At 42.9% G+C, this 12158-nt stretch overlaps 1 protein-coding gene across 4 annotated transcripts in view; it reads right to left on the minus strand.

Annotated features, from left to right (window-relative positions):
- Nucleotides 1-12158, minus strand: part of PRKDC (protein kinase, DNA-activated, catalytic subunit) — a 149612-nt gene that overhangs the window by 70312 nt on the left and 67142 nt on the right. For all 4 annotated transcript variants that reach the window (XM_024742667.1, XM_024742668.1, XM_024742666.1 and 1 more), the window contains exons 37-40: nt 6992-7177; nt 6507-6611; nt 5533-5700; nt 2677-2804 (exon numbers count right to left, since the gene is read on the minus strand). In XM_024742667.1, coding sequence (XP_024598435.1) covers nt 2677-2804; nt 5533-5700; nt 6507-6611; nt 6992-7177 — 587 coding nt within the window. The remainder of the gene's footprint in view (nt 1-2676; nt 2805-5532; nt 5701-6506; nt 6612-6991; nt 7178-12158) is intronic.

The following is a 12158-nucleotide window of genomic DNA, read 5'->3' on the forward strand; positions in this document are numbered from 1 at the left end:
AATTAAGAATAGCGTTAGCTTCCCCGCCTATAAAAATAAGAGGTTAGGACTGAATGATCATTAAAATCCTTTCCAGTTCTAAAATCTCGACGCTCAGAAGTTAGCTATGACCCGGAGCAAAAATACTGGATTTGAACATCATTCAGTCACAAAAATGTGAGGTTGCAGGACACCACTAGATCTACATGGGCTCTGCAATATTCATCTGGACACTGTCCTAGATTTCTGTTCTCTCAAGGAGCATCCTGCTTTGAGCAGTGGAGACGCACAGCCCTTACACAGAAACCTAAAGGAAAGAGGAGGGAAAGAAAAAGAGCATAAATGGGCCAACAGATGGTTTACTGAAAAGTAAATGCAAATGAGCATTAAATATATGAATATATGTTCCATTTTACTCATAATAAAAGAAATACAAATTAGGGCAACACTGAGAAATCCTTTCTCCCCTATTAACGCTGGAAAAAATCCAAATGTTTGACAATATACTCTACTGGCAAGACTGTGATGAAACATACTTTCATCCACTGCTGGAAGGAATGCAAATAATACAGCCTCCAAAAGGGGATGTGGTGATATCTAGCAAAGTCACAAATGCATTTACCTTTTCACTCACATTTACAAATCCACTCCAAAGCTACACTGGCAAAATACAACATGACATGTGCACAGGGCTATTCACTACGCCATTATTCTCATCAGCAGAAGACTGACCGAAAGCGCATCAGTAGGGGCTGCTTCAAAACACATGGTACTTCCAAACAGTGAATAATTACACAGTTGTTTAAAAAACAACAAAAAAAAAGGAAAGCAGAAGATCTCTACGTGCTGATTTAGCATGATCTGTAGAAAACACGAAGTAGAAAAAAAGGTGAAAGGGCAGAAGACGACAGGAGCAGGAAGCAAGGCTCCTGAACGTAGCACGTCACGTACTTCTAACGTTCGAATCACGTATGTATTTTACATATTCAATGAGAAAATTAAGTCAAAAAAAGAACACAAAAACTTCTAAGCTCTGAAAATGAATTAAAGCATACCTAATGAATTGGTATAATAACTGCACAATGAAAAACACTTTCAAGTGATTCTGGAACACAAAATTTGACTGTATATCCTCAGAGAATATATTCTAAGTAAATTATAAATAAAATTTAAAATGTTAACTTCATCCAGCTATGATTATTCTTAGTAGTAATACTGGTAGTGTTAGTTTTGAAAATATTTTATGTGTATTATAGGATAAAGCAATTAAATACTGGTGAAATGTTATTAAAAACAACACTGAACAGAAAAGAATTAAAATCTACAATGTAAGGGAAAAATAATAAAAGTAATAAAAAGCCCATAATGTTAAGATTGAAAGGAAAGTATCAGGATATTTTTCTTTTCCTTAAAACAAACAAAACTATTCCTCAGTACAGCACTAACCAGTAGTAGTGCTATAACCCTGTAGCACTAAGTTCACCGAGGACCCAGCCTGTGGTCTCTAGGTGCCGTTTCACGGGGCTCTCTAGAGAAACAGCTTGACTCTGGGTCAAGGTGAGCCTGCGGTGATCTGCTGAGCCAGAAGACATGTAAAAGACATCAGAGATTAAGGAAGGCTGCCCAAGAACCTAGGAGCCGGCCGCCATGGACTCCCACTGCCACAGATGGGAACAGTGTGAACATAAAAAAGAATAACTGCCACTGATTGAAATTTACTTCTGTTTTGTTTTTAAAAGTTCTAAAATTGAAAAATATTAACTAATTTTCACAGAGACAACTGTAGCATTGGAGTAAGTTTTAGAACTGGGATGTGAAAAATCCTCCCATTTTGTCTCTCTTTTTCAAAATTGTTTTGGCTGTTAAGGGGTATTTTGCATTTCCATATAAATATTAGGAACTGCTAGTCAATTCCTGTACCCAAAAACTGAGGCTTGCTGGAATCTGGATATGGAGTGCATTAAACCTAGCAATTTGAATAGAACTGCCATGTTAACAATATCGCATCTTCCAACTCATGAGCATGGACCATCTCTCCATTTACTTAGATCTTTAATTTTTTAATTTCCTTCAGCAATAGGTTGTAATTTTTGCTGTACAAGTCTTGTGCTTCTTGTGTTAAGTTTATTCCCAAGTGTTTTATTCTTTTTGGTGCTATTATGAATGGTATTACATTTGTAATTATAGTGTCAAACGTTCTCTGTTCATAAACAGAACTACCACTGACATTAGACTACTATGTATTCTGAATCCGACAAATTTTCTATGACTGTTTATTGGTTCAAACAGTTTCTTGTAGATCTTTAGGATTCTCTGCCTTGTGCCATCTGTGAGTAGGAACAGTTATACTTCTTTCTTTCCAAGTTGACTGCCTTTTATTTCTTTTGCTTGCCTGATTGCAATGGCTAGAACCCCCAGGACTATGTTGGATAAAAAAGAACAGACGTCCTCGCCTTGTTCCCAACTTTGGAGGAAAATTCAGCCTTTCACTATGAAATATTTTGTTGGCTACTGGTTTTTCACAGATGATCTTTTCCAAGTTTTATCATCGATGAGTAAATGAGCACTGGATTTTGTCAAAACTTTACCTGCATCTACTGAAATAATGCACTCATCGTTTTCAAGGACAGAGATGATAATCTCCCACAGAAATAACACACATATGGTTCCTGGAATCCCAGACTAGGAATGACTCACTTTCTGGCTATCTTCCTGAAAGTGGATTGAAATAATTCTTCCATAACATGTTGTTGCTCCCGACAAAGAATCTCTGTCATCAGCTCCAGCAACACGGGACTCTGCGATAACTCCAACGCATCCAGAAGCTAGAGAAGAAACACACACCAATAATAATGATGATGATGATGATGATAATTGCATTGGATTTGTTTTTTGACAGTTCAAATAAAAAGGGAAAGCAAATTATAACAATTCACAAAGATTAACAAATGCTAATATGTCATTTTTGCAGCTATGGAATGCCTGGCATATAACAATGTTCATTAAATATTTGAGTTTTGATTCTCTAAAAGTTTTGCAGATATTCTTCCTCCAACAGTGTTTGGGGCCCTCTCTTCACCTCCACGACGCCTCTCCTCGGCTCCGGGCCCTCTGGGGGCGGCAGCGTGCGCCCTTCACACCACCCTCACTGCACAGCACACAAACTCCAGGCTGTGGGTCCAGTGTTCTCATCTCACCTCCCATCTTCCATCTCCATGTCCTTTTGCTCTACTCTCTAGGAGACAGCTGCAATCTTATCTTCCATTTGGTGAAGGTTTTTAAATTTTTCTTTCGTGTATTTAATTTCCAAGAGCGCTTTCTTGTTCTAGTTCATGCACTTGATATACTGTCTCTCCTCTCTGAAGCTGCTCTGAACAGTCTCTTCGACATTCTTATCTCGACTTGTTGCCTCTGCTCCCTCTGAGTTCCTTTCTCCTGTTGGTTTACATCTTTCTTAGACTGGAAGCTTTCTTCAAAGGTGCCGCGACTGTCTGCACTTGCATTTACGTTAAGGGAAAGTACTAAAGATCTACCCAGAACCTTTGTGGACGTGACAACCATCTGCTGGCAGATCGCTGGGGAGCAGGAAACTCAGATGGTACCAGCATGATGGTGCAGAAAGAACACAGCATACGACAGAGAAATGAGGAGGTTACCACGTCAACCAGGCCACCAGATGCGAGGTCGCTCACAAGGGGACGGGCACGACACCTGCCTCCAGGTGTGGGGTTGTTGCCAGAAAGGTTAGCCTGAATCTCACGGCCAAGCTTGAAGCCTAACTTCCAGTTTAGAGGAAACACAGAGGGTGAGGAAAGCCAAAACGCACCTCAAGGGAGCAATCAGACAAACAGGACAGCATCCGAGAGACGCGCTCGGGCTACTTCCAAAACCCAGTGTCGCAAAGAAATAAAAGGGATGGGGGTGAAGCAGTCCTGGATTTAAAGACACCAGAGACATGACATTCGAGCCAATCGTTACTTAGATCCTGGTCTGAAAAATCCAGCCAACACAGGGACATCTGGAGAAACGTGACCATGGACAAAACAGCACAAGGTCTGAGAGCAGCGAGAATTTTCTTGGGCCTAGTATCAGCGTGGTGCCTGCCTCTCAGGAACTGCTGCTGAAACATTCAGCAGTGAAGCACCAGGATGTCTGCAGCTAACTCGCAAGTGTTTCAGTCAAAACACACACACACACGCACACACAGACAAAGCAAATGTGACAAAAAGTTAACTGCTGAATACAAGAGATGGTTATATGGATGCTTGTTTACTATTCTTCCAACTTCTCTGCATGTTTGAAAGAAAAAAGTCATATCAGGGTAGGGAGGAGAGAACCCATGTGGATGGGTGGTTTGTAAACAGCCTTTCCGCGTGGCTGCGTGGCTTCTGTACAGGATGGTGACTGGGTCCCACAGACCAGAGACCCAGGAATGAGCTGGAAACCTTTTAAGGCTAGACTTAGAATCACAAGCATCACTTCCACTGCATTGTTTTCTTGTTACTAGTGAGTCCTTAAGGACAACCCATACGCAACAGGAGAAAAATCAGACTACGTTGCTCAAAACGTATGACGTCTCTTTTATCCCCATGTGACGGAAAGTCACACCATAAAAACATGTGGACGGGATACACTGGTGCAGCCATCCTTGGAGAGTATGTGTATCTCTACCCTGGCACTTATTACAGTGTGTTTTAATCATCGTTTCTTCCTTACTTTACTATAAGCTCCTTGAAAACAAAGACAGTATCTTTAGTATTCTTGAGCCCAGGGTTCAGTCCATCACGAGTATGGGCGACCACCACCTACCCTCCCTCCAATGGTGATTCTCTCGTTTTCCCTACTGGCTGGCCCCTGAGTTTTAGCTGAGTATACTGCTGCCCAAAATAAGAACATTCACAGTCTCACTTGCTTGTATGTGGCAAGTGGGTTATCAGCAGAATTAATACGTGCAAGGTCTGGATTAAGCCCTTAAAGGAAAGGGATGCTCTCTCCTGCCCTCTCCTCCCTCCTGTTGGCTAGAAGGGACAAGACAGGAGCTGGATCAGCCAACCTGGACAAGGCAGATGCTACGTGTGGGGGACGACAGAGAAGAAGAAGGTAAAGGAGACGGGGTCCCTGTAGAGGATCTAGAACTGTACAGGAGGGAGAGAACCTAGTTTCTTGGCTAAGCCCCCGGTGTTTCGGGAACTTACGCTGTATATTAACTAAGTGATACCCACTAGATATTTCTCAAATGACCACTAGTCAACTAAACTTCAGAAACTGCACCATATAGGTGATATTCTATTTCTTAGCTCTCTTCGGTATTATTCTTCAAAGCTTATACATTACACATAAAATATTTCACAAATTTTAAATGGGAGAAAAATTAGCCCCAAAGGATTCAGGTACGCATTGGCCCCCACAGACAAGCTTTCAAAATGAGGTAAAATGAATCCTTCGAGTTAGAACACTCTCTGACTCTGAATATTTCACTAACTTCTTTTCACTAAGAAATGTTAACAGGAAACAAGCAGTGCTTAATTTTAGTTGCAACTACTAAAAACTAACCTTTTTCATACAGTCCGCGTAGTTATTGTACCGCAGAGTTCCCGGGGGAAACTCTTCAGACTTCATAGGGAAATTAGAAACAATGAGCTTCCCGAGAACGTGCTTCAGCTCCTGCAGATGGCCTCCAGTGAGACTGGTGAAGAATGGGAGCAGAATCACAGCCTGGCCCTGCAAAGCGAGCGCAACATGAGACTGGCTTAGGGATTCTGCACAACGAGTGCAACGACTGCTTTCTAAAGACTGCGCCAAGAAAGCACCACACGTGTGGACTCCGTGCCCACTTCAGGACACCTCCTCGGCAGCATCAAACCCACCAGCAAGACGCATCCCGGCCCTCGGCTTCCACTCTCGGGCTCGCAGGCTGAGCCAGGGCTGTCCCGTGTGAGCACAGGACAGGGCAGCCTGACTCTGCGTGTGGATCTCCTCTGCAAACGCAGCCTCTACTAGAAGCGCGCTGCCTGAGTTCTGTGAGGAAAGACTATCGTGAATACCCTACGGGGCGACTGCGGAACTCAGGGCTTCAGAGCACTCGGTGTGCTTCCTTCCTCCCTTGGGTAGCAGGTCAGTTCCCAGACCTCCTCGTGTTGAGAAATGTGAAACCTGACTAATCACATACAGCAGAAAATTCCAAAGAAATACCCTCATGTTCCACTACAAAGATGGTTTTCATGAAGGCCACACTTTACTGGAGTGTAAAATCTAATTACTACAGGACTTTAAAATTACAAAATCTGTTAAGTTCTTGACCCTAAAAGTAAGAGAGATATTTTCTGTTATTAATTAACAGAAAGATGACTGAGGGCCACAAAAGCTGGTGACGGGTATCCGGGCGTCACTGTGCTGGTCTCTCTGCTTCTGAATATGTCTGAAATTTTCCATAATAAGAAAACAGAAAATATCACAAATACACAAAAATACAGAACAGGAAAAAAGATGGAGAACATAATCTGAAAAACATCTTTTCAACCACTTACCTTTAAATGTAGACCCAAATTCGGATCAGCAAGTAGACTAACATATGTTGTAAAAACTTCTGGGAATGCACTGTGATTTGTATTAAAAGATACAGATGAATCAATCTAAAGGAGGGAAAATGAAAACACATTTCTACATTATGCCTCTAATTTCCTTTAATGCATTTTTCCGTTTTTTAAATTTCAGAAATGACCTATACATTTGTTCTTGGGCGCCAACAGCATTTCAACAATTCCTGTTCTGAAATATTTTAAAACTATCTGCTAAGACAACGCATGTAAAGTTTCACTGAGAAGATAAAGAATAAGAAATGAAAATGAGAATAAAAGATAATTATGTAAAATAATGGAAAAGTATAAAATGTAAGTAATCAGCAATTGTCCAAGTTATTTGTCAAACAAATGAGCTTTTCAAGAAACCTCCATCAAATTTTTAAAGACATAAGCAACAGACGCAACTACATTTTCAAGGTCTCTCAGAATACCTGCAGAATTTTTGCCAGCAAGGTCAGCACGGCCATTTTGCTGTCCGGGGCAGCATCCCTGGCCCACCACGGGCCGCAGCTCCTCCAGCTCTGCAGGATGGCACCCACCAGTTTCAGGCCTTGGTGCTTCTGACTGGCTCGGTCCCGGAAGCTCTGATCCAACAGACCATTCAGAACAGTGCTCACCTGAGACAGAGCGGGGTGAAGCAAGAAAAACTCTTACCATCAAGGCTGACAGACACGCAACAGAATTTACTGTCATTTTTCAAAGCTATTCTTGGAAAATGAAGATGCTATTCCTAGAACAGCTGTTTACTTCACAACTCCTCATATCTGAACACAGCACTTTAACATGTAAATTTTCCCACAAAGGCACACAGTGGTCCCCTTTATGAAATAATGCTTAAACTGCTATCTGTTGTTTTCTTGGTCGGGGCCATTCTCCATGGCAGGGGAAATCAGCTCTCTCTGGTCACCATCACCACCAGATGCACTCATACATGCACACACACACAGGCATGCACACAGGGACACACACACGCTTAGAAACAGCACACACACACGTGCAAACACGGAAACGCACAGTGAAACACACACATGCACACGCACGCAGGGACACATGGACACGGGCACGCAAGGGCACAGGGAGGTACATGCACATCTCCTGTCCTACTGCCTTCCCAACAGTGATCTCCTAAATTCGGTTAGATTAATTCAATATTCCTGCTGCTGTGACAGGTAGCTCCGCTCACAGATGATCCGAGCTGGGTACTAGCACACATTTCCTTCCTCACATGACATTTTGATCTCCCTGAAGTGAGTACTTGACGCTTGAACAACTCGGGTTTGAACCGCGTGGGTGCACTTAACGTGGAAACGCGCACTACAGCGCCGCGCGGTCTGCAAGAGGGGGATCCGTGGACACGAGGGCCGACTGTACAGACAGTTGTACGTGGGCGTTCGCCTGGCAGAGGGACAGCGCCCCAGCGCCCCCACCCCTTAGCTGTTCTCATCGTGACTGTCACTGTTGTCATCAAGCTCTCCCAAATTCACTACGTCTCCTCTAGACGTGCGAACGCGTCAGGGAGGCTGTGAGCCATCTCCGGGGCGCCACCTCGGGAGGGTCAGGGACACCGGTCCGGGTCTTGAGTGGAGGTCACCACCCCCTGCCCCCGGGAGACTCGTCGGCAAACTTCCCGGACCCCACGCCCTCCTTTTTCCCGGCTTCTGCTCCATCTCGGTGGAGAACTTCCCCCGGCAGCTTCCCAGCAAGAGGAGCACAGGACACAGACCCCCATGGGGACCTGGCACACCTGAAACACCTGCACTCGGCTCTCACTCATAATCGTTAATCCTTCCCACTCAGGTGAGAAGTACTCTTTCCGAAACTGTGCACGAAATCTGGCTCACTGTCTCCCAGGCTGCACTCCGCTGTTGCAAAGACAACCGTCATCCAGGTTCCTGATCTTTTGAAAGACCTTTGGGTTTTTTCTCTTGGAGAAACTTTTCAGGATCTTCTCTCCTGGGGAACCCCCAAGGTTTCAAATTTTCAAGAAGTCTGCTGCGTGTGGAGCTGTTTCCATACAATGCACGGGACATTCGACGGCCTTTTCCATCTGGAACTCAGAATGGTCATTCCTGAAACGTTATCCATGAAGCCTCTACTTGGCTCGTCCTCTGTCAGGGCAGAGGCCATAGAGCTGGACCTTGTATGTCAGGGGCAGAGGCCATGGAGCTGGACCTTGTAGACAGATTCCAAGTTTCCTCGTCGCTTCTCCGTTTTCCGATTTGTAACCTTACTCTGCTCTCCGTGAGAGTTCCTGAATTTTGTCTTCCAAATCCACTTCATCCTTAATTTGTGATGCGTATGTTTAATTCACAAATTTTCTTCCTTGTTCTCTGATATTCGTTCTTAATAGCGATGCTTGTTTCATGGATCCAGTGTCTTCTCTCACCTCTCTGAAGTTTCTTTCTTTTTACACCCCCATCTCACTGAATAATCTCTGTTTCAAGTGCTTTTTCCCTGCCTGTCCTTTCAGAAGCCCTTTCCTGGAGTGCCTGGTGCTTCACGGTGGTCGGTACCCACTGAGGAACAGACAGAAGCGTGAGCAGTGGGCAGGGCTCACCAGCAGTGAGGACACCGGAAGTAGATCTAGTTGGGCTAGGATAACGGTATCTTGATTTTCTCTTAGGCTTTTCAGAACAGTCTGAAATCCTGCCTGAGGGTGTATCTAGCTGACTGTGTTCTGAGAGCCGAATTGAAGAAAATGGCCTAAAGCCTCAAGGTTCAGAACTTGGACAGGCTTTCACTTAATTCCCCAGAAGGTATCCTTACATCACAAAGGATCATAAAAAAGACCACTAGGAACAATTATACACCAACAAACTGGACAACCTGGAAGAAACAAATTCCTAGAAACAAACAACCTACCAAGACTGAATCATGGAGAAATAATCTGAACAGACCAATTACTAGCAAGGAGATTGAATCAGTAATCAAAACATCCCAACAAGCAAAAGTCCAGAATCAGATGGCTTCAATAGCGAATTCTACCAAACAATCAAAGAAGAACTAACACCTTCTCAAATTCTGCCAAAGAAGTGGGCGGGGAGGGGGGCACGGAGGAAGCACTTTCAAACTCATTTTACATGGCCAGCGTCACCCTGACACCAACACCAGACGAGGACACCTCAAGAAAAGAAAATTACAGGGAAATATCCCTGAGGAACACAGATGCAAATATCCTCAACAGTGTGTGAGCAAAGCAAATTCCGCAGCACATTAGAAGGGCCACACACCGTGATCAAGCGGGGTTTACTCCAGGTACGCAAGGATGGTCCAGTGTCTGCAAATCCATCAAGGTGATACACCACAGTAACAAAACAGAGGTTAAAAATCATCCGATCATCTCAACAGATGCAGAAAAAGCATTTGACAAAACTCAACATCCATTCATGATAAAAACTCTCAACAAACAGGTATAGAGGGAATGTACCTCAGCATAATAAAGGCCATATATGACAAGTCCACAGCTAACATCATACTCAACAGTGGAAAGCTGTAAACGTTTCCTCTAAGGTCAGGAAAAAGACTAGGATGCCCACTCTCGCCACTTTCATTCAACGTAATTGCAACATAATATTGGAAGTTCTAGTCATAGCAGTCAGACAAGAAAAAGAAATAAAAGGTATCCTTTCACTCAGAAAAAGCAAAACAGTCTCTATCTGGAGATGATAGGATATATAGAAAACCCTCAAGACTACCAAAAAACTGTTAAAACTAATCTAAAAATTTAGTGAAGATACAGGATACAAAATCAATATACAATTATAACATCCTACATAATAGTATGAATACATAATAGTTCTCAAAAAGATTTGAGAACATGAATAAATGTTTGGATAAACTGAGAGACATACTATAGAAAACGTGGCTTAATTTTTTTAAAGATGTCACCTTGGTTTAAATATGCTCTATACACATTGTATCACCACTCAAAATCCCTGTATGTTGTGGAGAGGGCTGTAGGAAACTTGGCAAAATGATTCTAAATTTCACTTTAAAGAAAATGTGTAAGTACAGCTTGAAGAATTCTGAAAAACAAAAATACTAAGAAGGAACACTGCCTTACCAGATGTTAAAGTGTATCTTAAAATTGCTGAAATTAAAACAACGTGGTACTGGCTGAAAAACAGGTAAGTAACAAATTAAACAACCTCCGACCTAAATTTGTACAGAGATTCGGATCTGAAAAAGTTAGAAACTTGAATTAATGAGGAAAATATCCATTTGTGAATGAATGTTTGTCCAGTATATATCTATTTAGGAAAAAATATTTCTACAGTGCTGTTTGCATTACTTCCATTTGTTTAAGAAAGAAATTATAAAAGTAACAGAAGAAAACATGGGCAGATAGATTTTATGGATAATATTGGGATGGAGAAAGCCTTTCTAAGTATGACATGAAAAACAGATCAACTGAAAAGAAGACTGGTATCTTCTTTAACTATATAAAACCAAATACTTCTGTACGGAATAAACACTCCAACTGAGAAAGACAAATGGTCAGTAGGAAAAAGGATTTTCTGCATACATGACAGACAGAGGTCTGCTACACTTAGTATACAAAAATTTTACAAATTAATAAGAAAATACAGGGCTTCCCTGGTGGCACAGTGGTTGAGAGTCTGCCTGCCAATGCAGGGGACGTGGGTTCGTGCCCCGGTCCGGGAAGATCCCACATCTGCGGCTGGGCCCGTCAGCCATGGCCGCTGAGCCTGCGCGTCCGGAGCCTGTGCTCCGCAACGGGAGAGGCCACAACAGTGAGAGGCCTGCGTACCGCAAAAAAAAAAAGAAAGAAAGAAAGAAAATACAACCCAAGAGAAAAATGGGCAAAACACAAAACTACGGCATACACCAGAAACACGCTGGCTGTTCAAAAACAATCAGTGGGAAACCAAGATCAGAAGAATTGAGGAACTAACGTTAGACTTGGGGATAAAAGTACAAAGTGGGTTCTCACCACTGGAGCAGTGCAGTGCTTCTGCTATGGTTCAAAGCATTTCAAACTTCACTACGTTGCTTAAATACTTGGGTTATACCCTGTGATTCTAATCTTCACTAAAGATGTTTCTTTAGAAAAAAAGGTATCTTTACCCTCAACTATGCCCAGGGTCCCCCACACAAGAGGGTCTGCGCCTTCAGCCTCCTGCACCCCGCAAGGACAGGGCGAGCCCACGTGAGCCGGCTAACAGTCACCCGATCCCCCCATTGCTCCAGGCCGCCTGCACACCAAGGCCCCACTGCAGCCTTCTCGGACTCTGAAGTCTGTTACTGCTTGTCCTTTTGCTTTCTAGCTTCCAGAATGTTGTCACTCTTGTCTTTTCTCCTTTTCTGTATCCTTTAAGACTGTGCTTTCAAAAAAACAAAAAAACAAACAACACTTTACAGGGATCTAGGGAGGGGTGGAGGTAAATGAGTATGGTCTCTTCCCCGTAAGTCTGAATAGCTTACAAGCTCGAAATGCTGTATTTCCTGAGTGTTGTGGGTCTACTGCAATTTTATTTCAAACTTCTAAAAATACAAATTTCTAGTGCAATCTACAAAATCTTCCCCTACAAGAGACAACTAGCACTGCTGGGAATAAAAGCTTATTAACTCAGCAGG

The sequence above is a fragment of the Neophocaena asiaeorientalis genome, unplaced genomic scaffold (assembly GCF_003031525.2).
Source record: "Neophocaena asiaeorientalis asiaeorientalis breed wild unplaced genomic scaffold, Neophocaena_asiaeorientalis_V1.1 scaffold226, whole genome shotgun sequence".
NCBI lineage: Eukaryota > Metazoa > Chordata > Mammalia > Artiodactyla > Phocoenidae > Neophocaena > Neophocaena asiaeorientalis.